General features: G+C 39.8%; 2 protein-coding genes across 2 annotated transcripts in view; both read left to right on the forward strand.

Moving 5' to 3' along the window:
* LOC148739388 (uncharacterized) overlaps positions 1–14667 on the forward strand; it is a 77052-nt gene extending 62385 nt beyond the window's left edge. The window contains exons 7-10 of the mRNA XM_088749468.1: positions 13555–13677; positions 13996–14118; positions 14499–14618; positions 14660–14667. Of these exons, the coding sequence (XP_088605594.1) occupies positions 13555–13677; positions 13996–14118; positions 14499–14618; positions 14660–14667 (374 nt within the window). The remainder of the gene's footprint in view (positions 1–13554; positions 13678–13995; positions 14119–14498; positions 14619–14659) is intronic.
* Positions 14668–14718: 51 nt separating this feature from the next.
* LOC111319719 (lactadherin-like) lies at positions 14719–16656 on the forward strand. The gene is made up of 2 exons (XM_022922460.2): positions 14719–15052; positions 15753–16656. The coding sequence occupies exons 1-2, from the start codon at positions 14780–14782 to the stop codon at positions 15891–15893; spliced, it is 414 nt and encodes a 137-aa protein (XP_022778195.2). The 5' UTR covers positions 14719–14779; the 3' UTR covers positions 15894–16656.
* Positions 16657–26573: the final 9917 nt, after the last annotated feature.

Consider the following 26573-nt stretch of genomic DNA (forward strand, 5'->3'; position numbering starts at 1 on the left):
GGTCCCGATATTTTCTCAGTGTTGTGAATGAAAGGACACGTTTTGCATCGTGCACGAGCGCATTTAAAAGTGCCCGGTTGGTCCTTAGTCTGAAAAGAACTTCTGACCAAAAAATTGCCTATGTTTTTGTCGTGTGGGAATGAAATGAGCGGAGGCTGCGAAAAGATAGTGCTTGTCTCTGGATCGTTTTGAAGTAATGTAAAGTTTTTAAGAATGATGGATTTAACTGAGTGGTTGTGAGGGTGAAACGTGAGAGTGAATGGAATACGGTCGGAGTCTTCCTTTTGTGACGTTTGTAGTGCTGAATGTCGATCAATAAGTTGGGCGCCGTGGTAACCCGCTTGAACGACAGAATCAGGCTAACCACGTTTATCGAAAAACTGGCGAATTAAATCTGATTTATAGTGGAAATCAGAGTCATCACTACATAAACGACAGAGTCTTAGAAACTGAGAAAAAGGAATGGAATTCTTAACGTGAGATGGATGCGAAGACGAATCCAACAAGTAATTATGCGAGTCTGTAGGTTTGTAATACACACCGTTGCCTTCAATTGAAACTTTGATGTCTAGAAAGGATAAAGAATTGTCAGAAATTTCCCAGGTATATTTCAGAGCCGGGTGAAAAGAATTGACTGCGGTTATGAATTGAGTCAGCTCGTCTCTGGTAGAGGAGGTGGCGCCGATACAGTCGTCGATGTAGCGACCGTAGAGTTTAGGTTTGGAGCCGTTGTATTGGCTGAAAAAGTGGTGTTCGACAAAACCTACAAAAAGATTGGCATAGCTAGGTCCCATTTTGGTACCCATGGCTACACCATTGGCTTGTTTGAAAAAGTTTTCCCCGAATGAAAAACAATTGAGTGTGAGCACTAGTTCGGCTAAGCGTAGTAGTGTTTCAGATTTAGGTTCCTTAACAGTACGTTGATCAAAAAAATGTTTGAGGGTCAGATGACCTTCACCATTAGGAATGACAGTGTAAAGAGACGTAAAATCCATGGTGAAAAGAGGTTTGTTTTGGCCAAGGAAATTAAACTCGCGAAAAATTTGAAGGGCGTGTTGGCTGTCTTTAATATATGATGGTAAAGTTTTGACTATGGGAGCCATAATTTTGTCTAGATAGCCGGAGATAAGTTTGGTAGGGCAACTGCTAGCCGAGACAATGGGTCGACCCGGGTTGTTAGGTTTGTGAATTTTAGGTAAAAAGTAAATACAAGAAGTTCTAGGAGTGGTTATGATGAGATTTTCGCTCCAGTTTTCATGCATCTTCATTCACCAAAGAATACCATCACCAAATTAAGTGCGCCCAAAATTCTTTTTCACGTAACATCATGAGAATTACCATTAGAGCTATGTGCCGAAAACGTAATCACCTCACGGAACAAATCCTACATTGGCGCTCTGAACTTTCCAAAATCTCTCCAGCAGTTTTATTACAATCCATCCGCGCCAAAATTCAGGAAACTAATTCGAAACTTTTCAATCATTTGAACCAAATTAAGGCCCAAAAACTTGACCAACTTATCGGTCTCCAAATCGCTAACCACTCATCACCAGAAAACCTCAAAACTGTAGTTACCATTCCAGAAAACCTCTCACTTTCCGATTCAGAAAAATCTCTCTTTAGTACGGGCTTAAATTTCGTTCCCATTTCTAAAACAACGGACGAATTCTCAATTAAACAAGACGTAAAAAAATTCCTTCGCCGCGTTCAATTAAAAGCCTTTTTTCACGACAAAGAGGATTATTCTAGCACCTCGAACAAAGATAATTTTGAAACACTTCAGACTCGAAAGTCTAAATGGACTCCCCCGGAGGGCCAGTTCGCATGAATTAGACTTTTTTATCAAAAAATGTCGCCACGATATCAACAAACTTAATTTCAATCGTATTACCAAATTTTCCACTCTCTCTTCTGAAAGAGTGGTCGGCTCTAAAAAGCCTTAGAAAACGCAAAGACACAGTTATCAAACGGCCGATAAGGGCGGCTCAGTCGTTGTTTGGCGACCTCTACCAAAAAGAAGCTTTGCGGCAACTTTCTGACACCTCTTTTTATCAAAAGGTTGACAAAGACCTCACGGCCAGCAATCAAAACACCGTCAAGAATACGATCAACCAACTCATAACTAAACAAGAATTACCGGTGACAGCAAAAAATCTCATCATAACCACTCCTAGAACTTCTTGTATTTACTTTTTACCTAAAATTCACAAACCCAACAACCCGGGTCAGTCCATTGTCTCGGTTTGCAGTTGCCCTACCGAACTTATCTCCAGCTATCTAGACAAAATTATGACTCCCATCGTCAAAAACTTTACCACCATATATTAAAGACAGCCAACACGCCCTTCAAATTTTCCGCGAGTTTAATTTCCTTGGCCAAAACAAACCTCTTTTCACCATGGATATTACGTCTCTTTACACTGTCATTCCTAATGGCGAAGGCCTTCTGGCGTTTAAACATTTTATTGATCAACGTACTGTTAAGGAACCTAGATCTGAAACACTACTACCCTTAGCCGAACTAGTGCTCACACTCAATTGTTTTTCATTCAGGGACAACTTTTTCAAACAAACCAATGCTGTAGCCATGGGTACCAAAATGGGACCTAGCTATGCCAATCTTTTTGTAGGTTTTGTCGAACACCACTTTTTCAGCCAATACAACGGCTCCAAACCTGAACTCTACGGTCGCTACATCGACGACTGTATCGGCGCCACCTCCTCTACCAGAGACGAGCTGACTCAATTCATAACCGCAGTCAATTCTTTTCACCCAACTCTGAAATATACCTGGGAAACTTCTGACAATTCTTTATCCTTTTTAGACATCAAAGTTTCAATTGAAGGCAACGGTTTATGCACTAGTGTGTATTACAAACCTACAGACTCGCATAATTACTTGTTGGATTCGTCTTCGCATCCATCTCACGTTAAGAATTCCATTCCTTTTTCTCAGTTTCTAAGACTTCGTCGTTTATGTAGTGATGACTCTGATTTCCACCATAAATCAGAGTCAATGTGCCAGTTTTTCGATAAACGTGGTTACCCTGATTCTGCCGTTCAAGCGGGTTGCCACCGCGCCCAACTTATTGATCGACATTTAGCACCACAAACGTCACAAAAGGATCATTCCGACCGTATTCCATTCACTCTCACGTTTCGTCCTCACAACCACTCAGTTGAATCCATCATTCTTAAAAACTTTAAATTACTTCAAAACGATCCAGAGACAAGCACTATCTGTTCGCAGCCTCCGCTCATTTCATTCAAACGCGACAAAAACATAGGCAATTTTTTGGTCAGACGTTCTTTCAGACTAATGACCAACCAGGCACTTTTAAATGCGCTCGTGCACGATGCAAAACGTGTCCTTTCATTCACAACACTGAGAAAATATCGGGACCCAAACGATCCATTAAGATCTCCGATCACTTTACGTGCACCTCCGCCAATGTAATCTATTGTATAACTTGCACTTATTGCAAAAAGATTTACATTGGCGAAACAGGCAGAAGACTAGGTGACCGATTCCGAGAACACCGTCGCGACGTGGAGAGAAATGATAAGGACACATCGAAACCAGTCGCTAGACATTTTAATTTACCTAATCATTACACTTAGGTAGCACGGAAAGCCGGAAAACTCTTGAACAAGAGCTCATCTTTCAAACCGGCAGTCTAAATCGCACAGATATCAACGAACGCTTTTCATTCCACTAATTTATTCGTGTTTTTCTCGTTGCCATGTACCCACCAATCACGTAGCTCCATTTTCTGCCTTTAAAAGCACGCACAACCCACAAGTCCTCTATTCGCTCCGACGAAGGGCTAACGCTCGAAACGTCAGCTTTTATAATTGTAACGATGGCCAACTTATGATAATCTTATGCATATATACTTATTCTTATGTCCGAGCGTCCCATCCAGCGCATAAGCTTTCATATGCTTATTCCCATGTTTACATCGCAAGTAAATACCAAACTTAATATTGCAGTAAATGGTTTGAACCCGGGGGTAACATGTGAAGGTGTAGTCTGATCGTCCGGGTGAGTGTAGTCCTGAGAAGGACTGTTGTCGGTGGTAGTGACTGACGTTTCGACAACCTGCGCGGAAGTCATCATCAGAGTCAAGTGAATGACTGTTGTCATTAGAATGTTCTTATTACAGTTCGTGTGAAATGATCGGTTGGTTTTGCCGTGATGTTATTGGCTGTAAGACTCAAGTGACGTAAGTCGGTCGTGATTGGTCTGTTTTGATCTGTCGACAAAGTTAGGTTGTTCTTTTTCGGTCGTTTGTGATGTTTATGTCGTGAATGAGTCGTTTGTATGGAGCGGGTAGTTGTTGACATCTGTTTAGGGGAGTCTGTTCTAAGTTAGTAAACCAGCTTTCCAGAGTCAGTCGTTGAAAATAGTCAGTGCTGTAGGTTAGGCATTGCGCAGAGTCCCAGTCAATGTTGTGGTTGCTAAGTCGATGGTGTTCAGCAATGTGATTGCTGACATCACCTTTCCTCGTCGCCCGTCTGTGTTCAGTCAGTCTTGTTGTGAGGTTTCTGCCAGTCTCACCGATGTAGGAGGCTTGGCAGTCGGAACAATTGATCTTATAAATCGTTCCCTGTCTGTTCCTCGGTTCGTCATTAAATGACAGCAACTTGACTAAAGACGAACAACCCGCACTGAAACGACTGAGAAACGACGAGAACATAGTCATCCTACCAGCCGACAAAGGACGAGTTACTGTTGTTATGGACAAAACTGACTATCACGACCAAATGGACGCACTAGTTAACGACAAACGAACCTACGAAGAACTTAAACGTGACCCAACTCTTGCACTTCAACGTAAGCTCAACAGTAAACTACTGACACTCAAGAAAACGAACGCCTTCGACACCCAACGGTACTATCGACTGAGGTGCTCGGTACCACAGTCACCGAAACTCTACGGTTTGCCGAAACTAAACAAACCTGGTTTTCCGATGCGACCTATTGTTTCTTTCTGTGGCTCTCCCATATACCAACTATCCAAGTACGTGACGACAATACTACAACCGCTAACCGACAAATCCAGACATAAACTACAATCCACTGAAGACTTCATTAACCCTACCAAGACTGTTCAGATACCTGACGACTACAAAATAGTGTCATTTGATGTGAAATCACTGTTCACAAGTATTCCACTTCAATTGGCATTACAATGCACTGAGACTACAATCCGACAATCTACCGACCCACTACCGCTACCGACAGACGACATTATGGACTTGCTAAACATTTGCTTAACGTCTACTTACGTTCAGTACAACGGTAAACACTACAAACAGTTACACGGCACTGCCATGGGGTCTCCAGTTTCTGTTGTTATAGCAGAAATTGTGATGCAGAACATCGAGGAACGCGCCCTTTCGACTTGCCGACAAACGATACCGCTTTGGTTACGTTACGTTGACGACACCTTCACCGCCGTTCGACACTACGAAATTGACGTATTCCACCGCCACCTTAATGAACAAAAGACTGACATACAGTTTACCAGAGAAGTCGAAGAAAATGGCAAACTTCCTTTTCTAGACTGCTTGGTAAGCCACAACGACAACTCATTACGGACGACAGTTTACAGGAAACCGACACACACCGACAGATTACTAGACGAGTCATCCTACAACCCTACATCACACAAAGCCACAACTATCAGAACTCTAACACGACGCTCACAACTAGTATGCGACTCGACAGACAGCTTATCCGACGAGAACAAATACCTTCACCGTGTTTTTACGAAGAACAACTACAACAACGACTTCATCCGACGAAACACTCACCGACCCACTACCACTACCGAAACAAACGACACCGCAACCCCTACGACTACAGCAACCATACCGTACATAAAAGGCATGTCTGAAAACATCTCGCGCATCTTACTACCCTTCAATATCCGCGTCGCCCACAAACCCATCACCACACTACGTCAGTTACTAACCAACGTTAAAGACAAAGACGAACCGAGGAACAGACAGGGAACGATTTATAAGATCAATTGTTTCGACTGCCAAGCCTCCTACATCGGTGAGACTGTCAGCAACCTCACAACAAGACTGACTGAACACAGACGGGCGACGAGGAAAGGTGATGTCATCATCATCATCATCATCATCATAGTTTATTTAATAAAGCAGGTTGAGGGATAGGCAAGACATTACGTCCTGATGTGGACCTGCATCAACTAAACTATAAATTAATAAATACCTAATTAGTGAATAGACCGAAAATGGTATGTAAATAATGACAATTAAAGGAAATAAATATTAATAACAATACGGAGTAAATGTTAAAAGTATTTAAAGTCAACAGATTTGTAGGAAACGCTGCAGGAAGCTTTAGCAAAACTGATAGATTTCAGAATTCTCTTATTTTCCCTGAGTTTTATCTTGAAGGAAGTTAAGTTTGAACTGTTCTTTATGTCTTCGGGAAGGAGGTTCCAGGATAGTGCAGCTCTGTGCTTAAACGAAGATCTTCCCATTTCTGTTCTTGGTCTATGAACCTTAACTTTTAGGGATTTTCTTAAGTCATAAGGAGTCTCGGATTTCACTATTAAGTCATTTAGAGGCTCAATGCTATTTCCATGATAGATATTGTACGTAATAACTAAAAGTCTCCTGATGTAAAATGAAACAATAGAGTTCCAGTGTGGAGCGTTCATGATGTCATCACTGTGGATGCTATGGGGTAGGTTGTAAATAATTCTAGTAGCTCTTAAATGAATTCGATCAATATCATCCGTCAAGGTTGAAGAACAAGACCCCCAGACTACAATGCCATACAAAACGCTAGGGATAATAGTTTTATAATAAATGTTTTCTAAGGTTGGTATCGGTAAAAACTTTATCCGATTCAGTACTGCAACTTTGTTGCTGAATGACTTACAAACGTTCTTTATGTGCTCCTGCCATGATAGCTTGCTGTCAATTGTCACCCCAAGACATTTAGATGATGTTTTGTACTCAATAAAGCTATTACCAAAGGCCAAGCGTGGCAGGGGGCCAATAAAGTTCTGGCTAGAAATTATCAGGGCTTCAGATTTCGATTCGTTGGCGATTAATCTGTTTGATTGACACCAGGTGTACAGCTGGTCTAGTACAGACTGGAGTGTTAAGATGATATCGTCGATGTTGTTTCCAATTGTAAAAATAGTGGTGTCATCGGCAAACATAAATAATTCACCACTAGTTATTGATTCTGGAAGATCGTTTACAAATATTGAAAATAATTTTGGCCCTAGTATTGAGCCTTGGGGAACTCCATGTGTGATGGTTTTGTGTTCGGACTGATATCCTGATATTTGGACAAATTGTTTACGTGCAGACATGTAATCGGTAAGCCACGAATGCAAATCGCCAGATATCCCAATTGCCTTTAGCTTCTCTAGAAGGATGGTATGGTTCACTGTGTCGAATGCTTTTCGAAAGTCAATAAAAAGCACGCCCACTTTTAGGCCCTTGTCCAGCGCATTTTTCCAGGTCTCTGTTAGGTGAAGTAAGAGGCTTTCAGTTGAATAATTTTTCCGAAAACCCCACTGTCTATGAGATAACAAGCCTTGTGTGTGCAAATGGTTGTTCAGGGTATCACTGACAACATCTTCTAAGATTTTCCCAGGGATACTGAGGAGGGAGATAGGTCTGTAGTTGTTCGCTTCTGTTGGTGAGCCTTTCTTAAATATGGGGTTAACGCGTGATAGTTTCCAGCTTGAAGGGAAAGATGCGTCACATATACTTTTCCTGAAGATTGGTAAAAGACTGTGGATAACAGGGTCACCAATCATGGAGAGGACCCTGGGGGATACTTGGTCTGGACCAGTAGCCTTCTTGGGGTTAGCAGTTTTAGTCAGTTTGTTTTTTACCAGTTCCCAGCTCATGTCAGTTTTGTCCCTGGTAGGAGTGACTCTAGTGATAAAGGTGTTTATAGATGACAAGTTCAAAGGGTCAAGTTGCTTAGTGAGGTCTTTGCTGACATTCACAAAAAAGTCATTAAAATACTCTGTCTTCTCTAAATCATGGGTTATTATCTCCTCGTTGTGATCACAGATTGGACCAATGTTTTTAACTTTGTGTTTCCTCAAGACTTGGTTGGTCAATTTCCAAAATTCATTAGAATCAGTAGCTTCATTGAATAATTTTTGCCAATAATCAGCTTCAGCACTTCTTAGTAGCTTCTTAACCTCATATCGCTTCTGTTTGTAGAGACCCCATAATTCGGGGTCGCCTGATGACTTTGCCTTTTTTAGGAGCTTGTATCTTTTGTTCATTTCTTTCCTGATGGAGGTGTTGATCCAAGGAAGAGACTTATCTCTTATTTTAGCATCTCGTGGGGGTAGGTGGTGATGTAATATTTCATTGTATAGACATTGCCAAGCGTCTACACTGTCATCGATGTCGTCGAATAAACTAGTTATATGCCAGGGAGCCCGGTCGAAGTCACTTCTAAGTTGCCTTGTGTCAAGTGATTTATAATTCCTGGTTGGGATAACTTTGGGTTTTGCATTACCTCTTGTAACTTTGAAGACTGCGAATATTAGGTTGTGGTCAGAGATACCCAGGTCGATGGAGCCAGAGGTTTGGATTTTTGAGGGTTGACTAGTGATCACGAGGTCAATAAGTGACTTGGAGGTGACAGTAATACGGGTTGGGCTGTTGATAATGTTCTTTAGTCCACATGTCAGCAATCACATTGCTGAACACCATCGACTTATCAACCACAACATTGACTGGGACTCTGCGCAATGCCTAACCTACAGCACTGACTATTTTCAACGACTGACTCTGGAAAGCTGGTTTACTAACTTAGAACAGACTCCCCTAAACAGATGTCAACAACTACCCGCTCCATACAAACGACTCATTCACGACATAAACATCACAAACGACCGAAAAAGAACGACTTAACTTTGCCGACAGATCGAAACAGACCAATCACGACCGACTTACGTCACTTGAGTCTTACAGCCAATAACATCACGGCAAAACCAACCGATCATTTCACACGAACTGTAATAAGAACATTCTACTGACAACAATCATTCACTTGACTCTGATGATGACTTCCGCACAGGTTGTCGAAACGTCAGTCACTACCACCGACAACAGTCCTTCTCAGGACTACACTCACTCGGACGATCAGACTACACCTTCACAAACTTAATATTGCAACAATAATTTTTCGATAAACAAAGCAGCAACCTTTTGAACTTTCTTTCCACAAACCTTTACAGTAAAATCTGGAACTGTGATTGTCTTATACTAACTCCTACCCAGACCATATTTTCTGTCTTTGAGGCCTAATTTAATTTTACATCATATTCCTCAAAACGTTCATTTACCAGTCCAACACTTCTTAGAACGATTCATACCCTAGTGTGGAAATCAAACATCACTTTCAATTGACGACATTGCATGTCTTTTCCAATTCACAAGTTGGCTCACAGAGCCTTTGATTTCCTAGAGTTCATGACGAGAATGTGTAGCTTTGAGTTGAAAATTCTGAAAGATTTTAAGAAAAAAATAAGTAAATCAACAATGCTCAAATAATCCTTGTTGCGGCCATAACTCGTATCGCGTTTAGGAATTAGATATTGTCAATCCCAAAGCTATTTTCGTCTAGGCGAGGAAAATGTGATTTGAAATAATGTACACAAGTTGAAAGTACATAATTGAAACTTCTTGCCTCTTTTATCATTGAACATTAATGGCAAGTATTGAGTTTTCTGAGCACAAATTTTCTTCGGAATTTGGGCTCGTCAAAGTTACACTTTGTAATTGTCGGTATCATTTTTAACAACTGTGAAGCTATGTGTTTCAGGTGTCCCGCAAAAAGTAATTGAGATGAAAAAAATATATATATAAAATATTTTGATGAATGTAAGTTGGGGCAGCAGAGGTCATCATGAAAATTATTTGCATTTATATAAAAGAAATAAAAAATATATATTTTCCGGCGTTTGGAGGTCATACGATCCTTTTCTAGAGATCTATTTGGCTGGAAAAAACTAAAGAATATATATAATTTGATGTTGGTATTTTACTGAGTGTGTCATAATTATCAATATAAGTCCCAAGCGCTCGAAAAGCGAGTTTAATTAACAACAGCTGCGACCTTTAAAATTCATGACCCATGTCTCTATTTAACATTTAATGATTTAAATTTTTAGATCAATGCCGTATATTAGCATTTCCACCGACTCTGTTCTTTGTGGGAGAACGTCTTGTTAACCACACCGTAAGAAATACTAGTGTGATTGACAGGGACACATGTGAATATCGTTGCTACCTGGACTATGACTGCGTCAGTGTTAACTTTTATTTTGGAGAAAATGGAGCAGAAGAACACAACTGTGAACTGAATAACTCAACGGCTAAAGAGCATGATAAAGATCTGGTGGAAGCAGCGAACTATGTGTACCATGGAACTAAGGTACATGGACGAGCTGTTAATTGCACCTCTCTCTCTTCTAGCGATTCACGAGAGCAGAGGGGTACTTTCGTCCATTATTTGTTATTTTTACACAATTTTAGGCAAGTGCTTTTATAAATAAGCAGTTGCCAAGAACAAAAATCCTTTGAGTGCCTTGTGGACACCCAACTCTATTAACAAAAGTATGTAATTTGTCAGTTTAGAACCATGCTTCACCGGCCTTGAGTAAACCGGCAATTGATCGCTTTCTTTGTTTTAATAAAGAAAGCACAACCATGCCTCTTAGACGATAATTCTCATAGGCAAAAATAAATGGGTCATTTTAAGGCATTACCGCAAAAGTTTTTATTCAATTGGTTTTTCGAAGCTTGAATATACTACGTTTAAATTTAATCGAAATAATTAAATCCATTTCATGGTTCAAGAGAAGATCATAACGATGGATATAACGATATAGTCGACCTATGACTGGGGTTACTAAGTGCTGTTCGTTGGAACGACACTGTACTCTTTAATTCCTGTCTAAAGACGCCCCTTCCCGATTTTTTCTTTTTTTTGTGTGCGGTCACGTTCTCTGGGCAACTACCTGTGACATCCCATTTTTTCTTTTTAAGAACTTTTGCGCTCAATCTCCATGCAAAAACAACGGCACCTGCTACTCGGGATTTACAAGACAACGATTTCGATGTTTATGTGCGTCTGGATTTACTGGCCACGATTGTGACGTGGGTAAGACTTGAATTGATAGAAATTAATTTTGTATTTAATCGCAACACAGTGGGTGGTTTAAGTTTTAAGGTCGGCTGTACTTATTTCACTTGTTAACAGTGACCTAATGCCGAGGAAAAGGGGGTAGGGGCGCAATCTCAAATTTCTTTTTCTTTTTCTAATTTCTGGGTATTGTGTCTTGTTTAGGGTGAACAGGAATGAGCTGTAACCAGCTCCGTTACTTGTAAAGTTCGTTTTCTTTTTTAAAGATCGTCCTGCGTTTTTCAAGTTGCAGCGTCGGGTGCACTCATGTATTATTCTCTAGATATCCCACGGTGGAGTCTTTTGATATCAAAAAGAACTCAAGCCACCTCCATTAGGACCAGTCTATTTCAGGCATTCAGTGGAAAAGTAGAACAATGGATTTGAACTCTCCTATCCAGAACACGATGCTTTGTCGTATCAGCGCGATAAAACCTTTAGAACTGGGCGAAATTGTTGGAGGCGCGGTGGCCTCATAGTTGGTGCGCTCGACTCCGGATAGAGTGGTCCGGGTTCGAGCCCCGGCCGGAGACATTGTGTTGTGTTCTTAGGCTAGACACTTTACTCTCACAGTGCCTCTCTTCGCCAGATGTTTAATTAAAAATGGGTACCGGCAAATTTAATGCTGGAGGGGTAACCCTGCGATAGTCTAGCATCCCATCCAAGGGGGAGTAGAAATACTCCTAGTCGCTTCATGTTACAGACACCGAAGTTAAGCACCGGCCTGATGGGCCACTTGGCTGACTGGCCAAATTAAGGCACCATAAATGGTAACCTGATATGATTCGGAAGATGATGGTCTAGTAAAATAATTGCTTAATCGATGACTGAATGCTTTTTTTTATCAACGCTGAAAATCAAAAAAACTCTACACATCATGCACAACAGCTTTAAAAGTTTTATTCAGTCCTCACGTGTTTTTAAGATAGATTTGATGATCTAGGACTCACCTATCTCACTCGTTTGTTATGGGACTAAGAAGAACCTGGGCTGCACATAAGAAATTCTTAACAGCGGCAATTCTTCTAAATCACCACATTTAAGGACCATGTGAGATTGCAACGCGCATGCGCAAGATCAGTGCACGTTAGCTTGCCAGCAAGATTGGTCACGAACGTTCGAATCAGGCGTGAAAAAATGTCAAATATTGAACATATTGAGGATTACGCTTTAAAAAGCTCTTCTAAAAAGAAGGAAAAGAAGCTCCCTCATGGCAGGAACGAGGTTCCTAGGTCAGAGGGCACTAGTGGTGTAGAAAACGCTACTTCAAACGGTTTGTCGGAAAACGCGTCCGAAAATGACATAACACAACAGAGTGAGCTGTCAATATTTGGCAGTATGCTAACGAATTGTATACTTACTCTCCAAACAACTTTGACTCAGCAGTTTGAAAAACTGTAAAATACTATTGAAAGAACTTGGTCCACAGAGGAAAATAATCTGTTGGCGAGCTCCGAGGGAGAATACAGGAGTGAGAGTGACAATGAAAATGGCGACAAAACTAACGATCGCCCTCGGTGCGACGAGCCTCGGCCAAAACGCAAAACGCCAAAGAGTTGCCTCCCCATCACAAATATCTGTCTTGTCAGACGATGTGACAGAAACCGCTGCAAAACGGTCGAAAAACGTAGATAAAAAATGTGATGTACTCGACGCAATTGCTCAACGCCTCACAAATACAGAGCCGACCGACGTTGCTGTCAACGAAAAACTTGCTACAATCGTGAACGGACTCATGTTGAAATTGAAAAAACCTGAAGAATCAAAGGAGGAGGGGAAATAAATCCTCCCACCACAAAACTGCGAAAGTTTGGTCGTCACAAAAGTGGACGAGCTTATTTGCAACAGACTGAGGCCGAACACGAGGTCCTTTGACTCGAGGGTACAAACAGCCCAAGGCATGTTGATCAAAGGTGTCACTGAGGTCACCAAAATGTTCAATGAAATGCTGGACCTGAAGTCCAAAGTAAATGACGAGTCAGTGAATGATAGTATAGATTATGAGAGCAAACTTAACCAGCTGATCGACAAAGGAATGTCAGCTATAGAAATGCTACGCAAATTTCGATATCAACATGAGACGATGAGAGCGTATAAAACCCGACCTCAATGAAGACTACCAAACCTCGCTATTCTCCTCGTCAGTCCCTGTGAAAAACTTCCTATTCATCTGATGTAGAAAACTTACCGTCATCTCGAGGTAAAATACTGAATTCTTTTCGCACAAAGGCAATAGAGATTAAAAAAAAAAAGAAAAACCGGGTTGCTCAACTTAATTCCTAGTCATCCACGATATTTATTTGTCCAAAAAGTTACGTTGACATTCCTAATACTTACAGATATCGATGAGTGCGGTAATGGAAGCCATGCTTGTGATATGAAAGCCAACTGTACCAACACTAAGGGCTCTTATAATTGCACATGCAAGGATGGATACAGTGGAGATGGATGGTCATGCGAAGGTAATTCAGATTAGCCTCACAAGCCGAAACTATATAATAACTATCGTCTTAGTAGATGTTACTTCTTGAATTTTTGAATGCTGTTCCATCTATGAGATGAAAATGGCAATACACCGATGGCAAGTCATGTGGACACTTCTCTAGCTAGCATTTATTTTACGAAACTCACCGAAGTCGCCTATTTTTTTTTTTTTTTTTTTATATCACGGCTGATATACTTTTCAGCGATATAGTTTTGTTCGTTTATTCCTTTGTTTGTTTGGTTTTTTGGGCTTTATTGCTTCTATTCAATTGCCCCGACATCTCTTTTACTTCCAGATATCGACGAGTGCAGTAACGGAGACCATCTCTGTGACGTAAATGCAAACTGTACCAACACTGACGGTTCGCACAACTGCACCTGCAGGGAAGAATACATCGGAGATGGACAGTCATGCCAAGGTACGAGCGAATAATGAATCAGAAATATGACTTCGATCGCCTGCTACATCATAGTAGCCTTAGCATTAAATAAAGCATCGTTAGCAGGAACTATTATCCTATTAAGTGCTACGTGCTGCATTTTAAGTAGCCTTACCCATGCATGTTTATCCAAGGGTTCACCATGATCTACATTTTGCCTGTTTCAGAGCCATTATAGTGGTGGGCTAAAAATAATTGTGATGAAATGTTCGTTTACAATATCTAACTCGTAAAACACAAAAAGGAGAACCGTTGTTTTATCCTTTGCAATGATTAATAGCATCACACGACTGAGATTCTTTATCCCCTTTAAAGCAACAAAAATGAAAAAAGTGCAAAATATATTTGTGGCGTCTCAAATATTGACGAATGTAAAGGAAATCACTCTTGTCACCTGAATGCTACCTACGCGAACGGCAACGGATCGTACGTTTGTACTTGTAAGCCCGAATGTACTGGAAATGGACGCAATTGTACAGGTATTCAATGGATTACATTTGTGAACCATCAAATTCGAGAGAAAAGTAATACCATACGTGCCCAAAGTGTATACTTATCATATCATATTTTTCCAGATAGAAAAGGAAACACATGTGAGCCTGTTGGTGTGGCAGACAGCAACACAATTCCAGATGCCAGAATGACAGCAAGCAGTGTGTTTCTTCTGAGTGATGATTTTTATGCTTCATACCTCGGCCGACTGAATGAAACCAGGGGACGAGGAGGGTGGTGTCCTAAGACTAAATTTAATAGAACCGACTACCTTCAAGTAGATATGGGTTCAGTGCTGTCTGTTTGTGCTGTGGCTACTCAAGGAGGAGAGAAAATTTTGGAATGGACTACCAGCTATAAACTGCGCCTATCCCTTGACGGTTTAACTTGGAACACCTACGGGGAGACGAATAAAACAAAGGTTTGGAAGTACCAGTAAATAAAGGGTTGATTTGGTCAACAACTATTAGTAATGGTTATAGGGCAAGGGGACTCCAACTAGGTCCGTGAACAACGTTAGTGAGTTACAACATTGTATCACTACAACTGTGTGAATTGTTGTTATTCACAAGTATGGTTATTGACTTTGCGGTGGGACGGAAAGTCGTGACGAATTAGATTGAAATATTTCAAAGCTGGAGAAAAAAAATAGCCATCTTTTAAACGCATTAATGAAGAACTGATAGCCTGTTTTACAAGGGAAAATGGACCACATCTCTAGAAGGTTTGAAATGTACTATGATTGACACTTTTTCGTAAAAATTAAAAAGTTCGTGGCTAATACGAATAGTTTGCACCAGATATATAGCTAAAGAAATCGTTTCATGTTTAACATTTACTTCTGGGTGTCGTAAGACGAGTAATAAACAAGCGATCAAATAAAGAAAAGTGACAGAAAAATCTACTCCATTTGGAAAATTTGGGCCGCAACAAAAAGGGCATAAATTGTATCAAAGATGTGAGCTGTTGAGACCTGCTCAGAGCCCCCCCCTCGTGCTTACCGCTCCTGCCCTCTCCCCCCACCTAACAGCACCTCCTTACTTAAATGAAATATAAAATTAGTGGACTATAACAAGGTGTTCAGTTTCTTTTCTTTTTATTCTCGGTTTGCTTTCTTCCAGGTGTTTCAAGGGAACTCAGATCAAACAAGTATCGTGAAGCATTCACTTAGAACTGACTTCAAAGCAAGATACGTTCGGTTTTATCCTGTCTCATACCACAACTGGCCTTGTTTGAGGGTTGAAATATATGTGTTTAAGTAATACATTTAAGATGTCTACTGGAAAAAAAACACATAATTTACAGTAGGATAATAAAAATTACCAAACAAACTAAAAAACTTTTTTAACAATCTAACCACTACACCCCTTTCGCCGCAGTATAATAAAACAGTTATACATGATAAACGTAAAGTTGAAAAGGTATTCTAGATCTGTTCTGAAAGTTGTGTTTAGTCTCTGTCGCTTATTCATTCTGCGTTATGGTTAGTAACTATCGGTGTGAGTTTTCTCAATTTTCCGATAAGTTGATAGCATATGCAAACAATACCCTTAGATACAGAGGAATCGAGATCCTGAAGCGTAGATGCCTGCAACTTAATGGCGGAGTAACCAGCTCACCCAACGACACATCAGACCTCTAACGGAGCAACGTCATCTTGGAGCATTAATGTACCAACAAGAACGCTCTAAAACATACCAATAGCAGCTCACAATGCCACAACAGTAGCAATGGGTAACTATTCAGCGTCATTGCTTGATGAAGAAAAGCACTTAAGCGTTGGTAGAGTCGCAATTTACATTTGTTAGCTTGATCACATCACAACTCCACACTGAACAGTAGATGATCTTTTTGATGAGGAAAAAGGTTACGCTTATTGTTCAGTTAGTTTCTAAGATCTGCTTTTTGAAGCACTTGATAAAAATTAATGAGTTAAAACGTATAACATGTAAAATTCCCATCAAGAAAAAGAAAGGATGGTGCTGTATAAGCTAATTAATATGTGTTTTGAAAGGGTTTGCACCATTTCGTCTGGAATCCCTTGTTGTGATGATCTTTGAAATAGAACTATAGCAACAAACGAAAACCGAGAACAACTTTCAAACTAAGTTAAGCCATAACTTTTGCAGGGATAACTCTTAATGTAGGTCGATAATTATGAATAATAAATATTAATAATGATAATAATAATAATAATAATAAAACAAACGAACAAACAAAAGGAGAAAAAAATACGTACCTCCCAGAAACCTGATGTTTCTTTTAGCAATACACCCCTTAATAGCATGGAAATTGATTTAGAAATCTTAAGATCTATCAGTACTTGAATTATTATGATTTGTAGCTAACTCTCAAATTGCCTACTGTAGTATAGGGGGCCTTTCTGAAATAAACCGAGAGGTCTGGGTCCTAGTGGCTCGGCCGAGTGAGTTCTAATTAGTTATTCATACCGCGTAGTTAAGTTGATTCGTAATAAACCCATGATGATAAATCAGATACAATGAATATATGAAGTTCATATAATTTGAACTGCGGTTGTAGATACGTATAACGCACGATCCTCGCTCAATTGGTAGAGCGCTGCACTTGTATCGCAGAGGTCAGTAATTCGAATCCCGTACAAGCCTGATTTTTTTCAGGTCTGATTTTCGCTATTGCATAAATAGCGCTCTCTACTGAGAGGATCGTGCATCATACCTATCTACAACCGCAGTTCAAAATATATGAACTTCATATATTCATTGCTCCTGATTTATCATCACGGGTTTATTACGAATCAACTTAATGGCCTGCTCCCAGTTGGCTTGTTAGCTCAATTGGTAGAGCGCTGCACTTGTATCGCAGAGGTCAGTGGTTCAAATCCCGTACAGGCCTGATTGTTATCAGGTCTGATTTTCGCTATTGCATAAATAGCGCTCTCTACTGCGAGGATCGTGCATCATACGTAAGAATAGACACGTAAGAGTTTTGCATATTTCACAAAAGACGATTATTTGTCATACATTACGTTGTGATACAAGGTATTTAGAGCGAAGAACTTGAAAATAAGTGACATAGACCAAAAATGAAGGCATCAGTTGACAGCATAACCGATGTAATGTATTTTTTTCTCCCACTTTTTAGTCGTAGGTTTCATTTTCCTCGATGTACGTAGTCACTTGTTTGTGCATGACGCCGAGATCACATGTAACGTATTCCTAACCCACTTATTCCCATAGAAAAATAAAAATAAAAACCCTAACAGTCAAACAAGCTAATAATGTATGAATCGGGAGATTTAATTATTTCTCTTCGAATCATTGTCTTTGAATTGCGTCGATGTATCGTTGTTATTTTCCTCACTTGTGGAATTTCGTATAGAATTTAAATCACTTTCGTCACTGCTAGTGATCACACTCGCGCGTTACAGCTTATTTTTAATTAAGATTTGAACTAAGGTAAACATTTTTATTGAGAAAAAAGCTATCGCATGTTTCTACTTCGAACGGATCATTTTTCATTTTCAGAGAATTTTGAATACTCATGAACTGAGTAATCACCATCTGAACTATTTTCATTTTATTGGAGTGGGATGAATTATTCACATCCCATCATAGGGTTTAGGCGGAAACAAACCTTTTATTCTCGACTTTATTTTTACACGATACGAATGCTAATGACATCTTGAAATCACTTTTACCATTGGAAGTATGAGTCACCATCTTGCGTTTTATTGTTTCCATTGTTTGTCTCACTCTGATGTTTGACTGTTAGGGTTTTGATTTTGATTTTTCGATGGGCATAAGTGGGTTAGGGAATTGGACTTAGGGTGAGAGTTAGGGGTGTGGTCGTGTGAGTGACCGCAATAACCCAGGTTCGAATCCTGGTCACCACAATATTTTTCCTTTTCTAAAATGAACGTGTTTTGAATATTCATTTTATCTTGAAATAATTTTCCCTAAGGGAGGATTAAACACCATCTTAGGTCTCATTATTTTTATTGTTTTTACACCATCTTAGATGACCTTTATTTTTTTCAAATTATGAAAAAAAAACACGCTCCTATAACCTACGCAATTTAACCCTAAACCAGGATTTATTCAACGCTTTTATCTTGTGATTCCTTCCTACATCTCTCACACATTTCCTTCTAATTTTCAAGTGTGGGCACTCTATTGTCCTAGAACTAGTATGGGTAGTTGCATGACACTGTGTATCATTCATAAGAAACATTCATATTTCATCTATCCACTTTGGTTTCTAGAGTGCTCTTATTCTCTTTAAATTGTCCAGCTAAAACGCTTCTCTCTCTATTTCTTCTTGTTCTTTCAGTACACACCATTCGCATTGACCGCAATCACAGTAGAAATCGTAAAAGTCAGACATTATAATACTGACCAAGAGTTTATAGCGAGAAAGTCCACCCGAGCACTTTGACAGCTTGTCAATCCCTGCGTCTTACGATCGTAAATCTCTTACAGATTGAGCAGTGCGTTATAATGCTCGTAAGATTCCTCCTCCTCCTGTCTTTATCATGTCACTAATTTGGTGCGATAACCGTTTTTTTTTTGGGCGTCGTCTAAAGAACTCTTTTTTTTAACACACTTAGACATGAAAGAAAACCCTCCAGGTGCAAGAGCCATATTAGACGAATTATTAGCCATAGTCAAAGAAAAAAACCGCTACACATGATCTCGGCGTCATGCGAAAACAAGTGACTACGTACATCGAGGAAAATGAAACCAACGACCAAGAAGTGGGAGAAAAAAGTACATTCCATCGGTTATACTGTCAACTGATGCCTTTATTTTTGGTCTATGTCACTTATTTTCAAGTTCTTCGCTCTAAATACCTTGTATGACAACGTAATGTGTGACAAATAATCGTCTTTTGTGAAATATGCAAAAATCTTACGTGTCTATTCTTGTTTACCAAACTTGGGTTTTTAACGACACTCATTTTTTAAACGTAAAAGTCATGCGTTCTGAATAACCTGTACCACATGCGTGTGAAAAGCTTTTGGGTTTCTTATAAATACCTCTTTTGCTCTCCGTTTGAATCAGTTAGAAATCTAACCCGCGATACCCAAACGCGTATTATAGGGTCCATTCACTCTTCTTTAATTCACCGCCATCTTGGATTCTTTTGCTTCTTTTGTACCGTTAACTTTTTTAAAAACTGAAAAACTCTACTCACGAACCTACGCGAAATCTAATCCTGACCCCTAAAAACCCCTCGTGCATCTACACTGATTTAACCCTAACCCTAAAAATCACCCTCGCGCACCTACGCGGTATGAATAACTAATTAGAACTCACTCGGCCGAGCCACTCGGAGCCAGACCTCTTGGTTTATTCCAGAAAGGCCCCCTATACTACTGCCTACACAAGAATTTAGATTTAATTCACATCAAATCTTCATGAAAATGAACCTTACATGATGTATGCCAGAGAAATCGGGATAAAACTGTGCATAATTTGGGAATACTTAGAACTTGATGCAACTGTAAATTAGACCAGTACTGTTATAAAACAATGGTCTTTCAAGTTTGGTTGATCTGGAACATCGAGTATCAAACTATTGTAAATTTCAACAGAGTTTAGATATAGAGAAAAACCCTGGTCCTTCTCCAATGTACATTGACCCTAGCAAAAGAATGACGGCAAAAACTGTTGATGTTTGTGGAACTGAAGTAAGTTTAGATCGTAAAAGTGATTACAGAGAAGGAAAATTGTCTGATTCGGTTGACAGCAAATCAATTCTCGAAAATCTTGTAATAGATAATAGCGAATGCACAGGGTTTTTTTATGTGGTTTTCAGTTTTTTGTATAACATGTCATTTTAAACTCACAAAAAAGTCAAAATATGTGTATCCCCTCATGGTATTTAATGAAGTAGTTAGTAGTTCTTTATTTAATGTGGCACCCCACTTTGCTACAAGCTACTTTCCAGGAAGCCCACAACAAAACAGTCAAATGCCTCTAATTAAATATATACTAAAACTGTAAATAGCACTGCTTCTCTTGTTGCGGCCATCAGTAATATTCAATATTCAGAGATTTTTCTATTAAAAACAATATGGACTATTGAACAGTAATATTGCTTCAATCACTGATTTCTGACAACTCCCCTTGGGTGGACATTTGGCAACAAACTAAGAATGGGTACCAATAATAGATAAAAAAATTCCCTTCTCCTTGCAGTTCAAGGCAAATCATGATTACCAACTCAAGGTTCGTATAAGCCTTAAAAGTCCTTGAAGAGGCTTGAATTTAAAAATAAAAATCTAAGACCTTGAAAGTACTTGAATTTGAGGATTAGGGCTTGATTTTTGCAATGCTTTTTCTTTTGCAATTTTCAAGTTGAAAAAGTACAGCACTTTCATGGAAAAGCTGAGAAATAATATTAAATAATTTTATAATTGCTTATGCAAACCTTTCCAAAAGTGGTCCTCCAATTTTCTAGGACTTGGCTTTCAAAGTCATCGAAAATTCCCTGAATTTCAACCTTTGGCATCTGTTGGAAACTACTCCTATATGGTAATATATTATTAGTACCATAACAACATTCATCACACTCCAGCAGACAAAAATAAACTCAAGTAGACTTATTTATGACTGGAAATGACGAAATTGGGTGACGACAGTAAAATGGCAATATGGTAGTCCCTTAAAGATAACTCCAGATGTGCGACATTGAAAGTCCGAGTTCACGAAGATATGCGTCTAGTTTAGATTAAGGAGGCTGGATATAGTTTTTCACTTTTTTGATGCAAGATATTTAAACTAAAATTACGAAACTTAGCTTTAACAAATCGCGATCACATTCTCCCCTTAGATAAAGATATTATTGAACAATGAGTTTGTTGTAAATATATTGAAAATTTCGTTGCCATGGCAACGTTGCTGGCTTGCAATGCTGGGTCCAAAATTAGACTTCACTTGAATTTTTTAAAAACTGGACGGTGATTTTTCTTAGACTTTGGCGTCCTTTGACTGTCTTGGTCTACTTGACTGTTACGTTTAAAAAAATTCTGTCAGAAAGTTTAAGAAGAAGAGGCCTTTTTTAGAATTCATCGTTAACTTTTTTTTCCTCTGAGAGAATTTTTTCGAATTTTTGTAAAACACGCACAGAGCCGTTCAAAGTTAACGTGTAAAAAATAAAAAAAAAAAAAATTCACCGAGCAGAAACGGAAATACGTAATGTTAAAGTTTCAAATTTCCGAAACTTTCCACTCGACAAGATGGGCAATTGCGCATGCGCAACATTTGTGTCACGCCACGTCACTTGCCGAACGTCTTCGTCGCACGTCCTTCGCACTCTTCAAAAGAGCTTTATTTTGCTAAAAGAGGTTCACCTTCTGGGTGGATTGCGCCTGGAAATGGCTACTGCTCTATTTTCCTTCAAAGTGCTGGATTATTTTGTGCAAAATGTCGGGATGTTTTGTTCCTCTTGGAGCTGATGGACGCGATGTGGTTGGCGATTTGCTAAGAATGGAGACCAGTGCTTCCTTCCCACCGTTGTTGTAAAGATCTTTTAAGTCATCGCAACACAGACCGCTTTCTGCAATTTTTTGAATGATGTTTTCTTTGACGAGGAGCCCGTTATCGCCCTGTGAATAGAGCTTGTCTTCGAAAGTTTACATGCGTTCGTGGCGTCCATCAAGAAAGTCCATGTCTACGAAAGCGAAGGAGGCGGATTTCATATGCTTTTGTTTACAATGTCAGCGCTTGTTAGCTGCAACGGGGATTGAAAGAGGACACGGTGGAGGGTACGTACATCTTCCAAAGCATCGTGTGCGTTGAAATCTTCATAAAAAACAGTTTGATACAGAGAAGGGAGATGCTTTTACATCAGTGGTTTTCCGTCGGGATTGAGAAGAGCGTTACCACCTTTAGCGAGTGTTTTGATGAGTGTAAGGCTATCGGCGTAAAACACTTTTTTCGACGATAATGTTTCTTTATCTAAATTTCCAGCACATCCTAGGAGTGTAGGATTGTCGAACACAGAAGAATTATGGCCAATTAAAACGGTGTCACAATGCGTACTGCTGGAAAGGAAAGTGGTAAAAGATAGAAGACATTCGCTCAGGAGTGTGCTGGAACATTCTCTTTGAGCAAAGTTCTCTTACTATTCACAGTTTTGACAGTGACTTGTTTACACGAAAAGCGTAGCTGCTGATATTGCATGTAGGTAGCACCTATTTAGTTTTCCAGAAACCAGCCACGATATGGGAAAATAGCTTCGACGATCGCGATAGTGCTTGCGGCCGGATTCACGCGTATTTTGGTGACTTGAGAGTGCTGTAGCTTTCCGTTTTTGAAACGCACTACTAATAAAGTTAGAAGAAAGTGTAGGCAGCCTACCTAAAGACGTAAAACTTAGTCTACTAGGCAGATGAAAAAGATGATTCTGGCCTAAGCGCGGCGGCCATGTTTGTTCGTTTGTTTTTTTGTTTTTTTTTTGCAACTTTTAAAAGTCCGGGATAGATTAGAACCCAGTCTGCGCGCGCCAAAGAAACTATATCCAGCCCCCTTAAAGACCTGTTAACGAGAATTACTGGACCTTATCCAGAATCACAGTAGAATGTAAACTTTAAATAGAAATTTAATTTTTTTGGTTTGCGTCGAAATTGATGTGTTACCCATTACAAGTCAAAGTTGAATTCCCATGACGAACTTTGCTCGAAAAAAAATTTTTCACCAGGAAAGCGTGAAATTGTTCATAGGCTCGTCAATGTAAAGCAAGAAGACCCCATTAGCAAGTGAAGGAGAAGGAGAGGCGTTCATCTTCGAAGGTGAAATAAATTAAAGTTGACAATGAAAACATTTACAGGCGCAAGGATCCGCCTCTTTGTAAATGGCTACGTAATCATACCATAAATGGCAATTTTCACAATTGCATAATGATTCGGCGGCGGGAAAGGCCTAACTAAGCCCAACGTGTCATGGCATTGGAGGATAGCATGATTACACTGCGTGACGTGACTACCAAGTAACGCTCATTGTACCCGGCACGTTTTAACCGTGATAGGCTTTTGACATAGAAAGGGCTCCTCTTTGTTCCACTGAAACAATGCCAAAGTTAAATTGTGACAGCTAAATACTCTGATCAGACCTTTGACTCTGAGTCAAGGACCATTCAGCATGGAGGCCGGCTCTGCAAGGACCTTGTTTTCACGGAAAATTTCGACTGCATTATGTTTTTGAGATACAGGAGGATACAGGGATTTGGTTTTACACTTAAAACATTTGGATAAATTTGTTGAAATCACATTTGGATAGATTTGTTGAAATCACATTTCGAGCGTCTACAATACTGAGCTCTTTATGTGTGAAATATCGTTTTTAGTAATCAAATACCAAACATCAGACAAGCGCGGGATCTTAATCCCGCGAAATGACTGTGCGAAGGTAGGATTGTATTACGTGGTGTCTGTGAAGAAGCTCTAACTACATATTACTTCGCGAGAAAGAAATTCTACTCGTAGGCCTGACCATTTTGACATTAAGGTAAAGTTAGATGCCCAACGAATTCCATTTAGAGCTATATGATGATGCGCAATAAATCTTGCTGCTTAAAAATGATGCTTCTATGCGTTGGAAGCAAGAAAAGAAATAACTTCTATGGTAGTTAGATCATAGTTAGTAGAGGGGAACGTTTCCAAACAAGTTCTCCTCTACTAACTATAAAATCACATGGTGTATCTTGAGTGAGAGATGAACTTATCATGGAATGAGCCCTGACATCAAAATTCAAATATTCCCTGCTAGTAATATGACGGGCTCTTGGCCGGGTTAGGGTGATTGTTAAGTAATTGTAATGAACATCCCACAGTTTCAAAAGCAGAATCCTAAGCATGATGTGGTTTTTTCTAACTTTCCTTCCCATTCTCTTGAGTAATCAATCCTAGATCAACTGTTCTTATTTGAGGGAGGAACCTTTATTTAATTTAATCTTTTTTTTTCATTCTTTTTCATTCGGTTTTGTCACTTGATTCGCCTGGTTCTGTTTCACTTGGGTAGTCAGTCCTATTTGGGATTTCGTTATCTGAAAGCACATGAACCTGGCAGATCTGCTTTCACTATAGTTCAAACTGTTGCATGTCGTTCAACAACATCCAAGTCAGAACCTGTGCTCCTTGTCATGTATACAATTTCTTTGGTGCACCGTTGTGTGGTTTTGGTTACTGTAGCACGGACTAGTTGCTTCAGCCTCATTCAGGAGCAAAACACTTATAGATGTAATTTTACAGTTAGAACTTTAAAAATATATACTGATCATATTGAGCACTTTTGGTGTTTTTTAAAAGTTATGAGGTCTTCGTGTTTCAAATTTCCTTGGGTAAGTTTGTTTTTTTGGTGAAAGTACCCTTTGACTTTCAACAGTGATTGTCATACAACTTCCCCTAACAATCGTCTAGCAAACAGATGATGAGACGATGATGGAACATCAAATACTCCTCACAAACTAGTTGGGAAAGCTATAGCAAGTCAAAAGAGGAGAATTACCGATCAAAATACTCTGACTCAAAGGATTAAAAAGCTCAAAAAGCTTTCTTTTGTAAAGAGATAGTCATTGAATCTCTTGTCGCGGTAGTTTACAATGGAGATAAGATGCAATAGATAGAATAAGTAAGATGGTAAAATTTGAGCTTGGTTGTGAAGTAAAGAAATATATCACTCGTTTTTGTCAAAGGTGCATGACTGAGCCGGAAAAGATCTAAGTTCGAACAATGAATCGAAATGCGCAACCAAGGTCAATTTTCGTAACCTAGCGGTCAAACGTCGGGTATGTTCGAGGGAATCAATTCTTGCCGACTGCGCGCAAAATTCCCGCGCAATATGTCAAATAAAACACAAGAAACAAACAATGTCTCACAAAATAAGCAAAATCTGGAGTATCCTGTGTTTTGCTTTAACAAAAAGCTATACGCTTTTAAAATATCATGGCTTACTGTTCGTGTGTTATTTTGTAACTCGTGTCAGAAAACTTAGTTCTTGCAGCCTGAAAGCACGCAATAACTAGTCATTACAACATTTGCACAAGCGCAGACATTTTGCACGAAATTATGTCTCTTTACTCTATGCATGCAAAATTAGCGATTCTTCGTTCAAACGTGTAAGCTTTCCCAAATTGTTTTAGCCATTGTGAGCCCAGGGTCGAGTCACTCGAGCATTTGTTCTTCTATTGTCCACTTGCTCAGAGTGTTCTCGCCTGGGTCCAGTCCCTGCTGTTTTCTTACTCTCCTATGTGTCCTGTCATCTCTTTACGTCATGTACTCTTTGGTTTTAACTCTGGCGAACTTGTTTCTGTCCCGCGTGTCTTTGTTTATCTGCTCAATGTTTCTAAGTTCTGAACGATTTCCGTTTTTGTAACACTCTTCCCGGCGCTGTGGCGGTGATTGCCTCGATCAAGGCCCGTCTGAAGTTTTATTTACCAATTTCCTTCAGGCGGTGCAAGTCTAATAGGCGTCGTCGAGTCTTCCAGCGACAGTGGGGTGCCCGTGGCACCATAGCTTCCGTGGTAAATGACTCCCTTGTCTTTACTATTTAGTCCTGCTTCCTGTTTAATATCATTTTTCTGCTTGAATGAGTGTGTCTCGGTGCTGCTTGTGCTGGGTCTCCTTTATTGGTGTACTGCACAGTAGCCTCCGTTTGGTCTCCTTTTGCTTGAGTGACGTGTCAACTTCTTGCTTGAGTGAGTGTGTCTTTGTGCTGCTTGTGCTGGGTCTCCTTCATTGGTGTACTGCACAGTAGCCTGTTTGTTGGTATCTGTTTCGTAACCCATGTGCTGGGTCTCCTTCGTTGGTGTACTGCACTGGGCTAGTACCGTTCATTCTGTTTACGTCTGTGTGCTGCTTGTGCTGGGTCTCCTTCGTTGGTGCACTGCATAGTAGCCCTTTGTTATTATCTGTTTCGTAGTCCATGTGCTGGGTCTCCTTTGTTGGTGTACTGCACTGG

Source organism: Stylophora pistillata, chromosome 2 (genome assembly GCF_964205215.1).
Source record: "Stylophora pistillata chromosome 2, jaStyPist1.2, whole genome shotgun sequence".
Lineage (NCBI taxonomy): Eukaryota > Metazoa > Cnidaria > Anthozoa > Scleractinia > Pocilloporidae > Stylophora > Stylophora pistillata.

Bases quoted from the DNA above. Each gene is read 5' to 3' on its own strand.
- LOC111319719 (XM_022922460.2), top strand. From the start codon at position 14,780: ATGACAGCAAGCAGTGTGTTTCTTCTGAGTGATGATTTTTATGCTTCA. The intron at 15,053-15,752 runs GTTTGGAAGTAC...GCTTTCTTCCAG, and splicing joins GGGAGACGAATAAAACAAAG to GTGTTTCAAGGGAACTCAGA.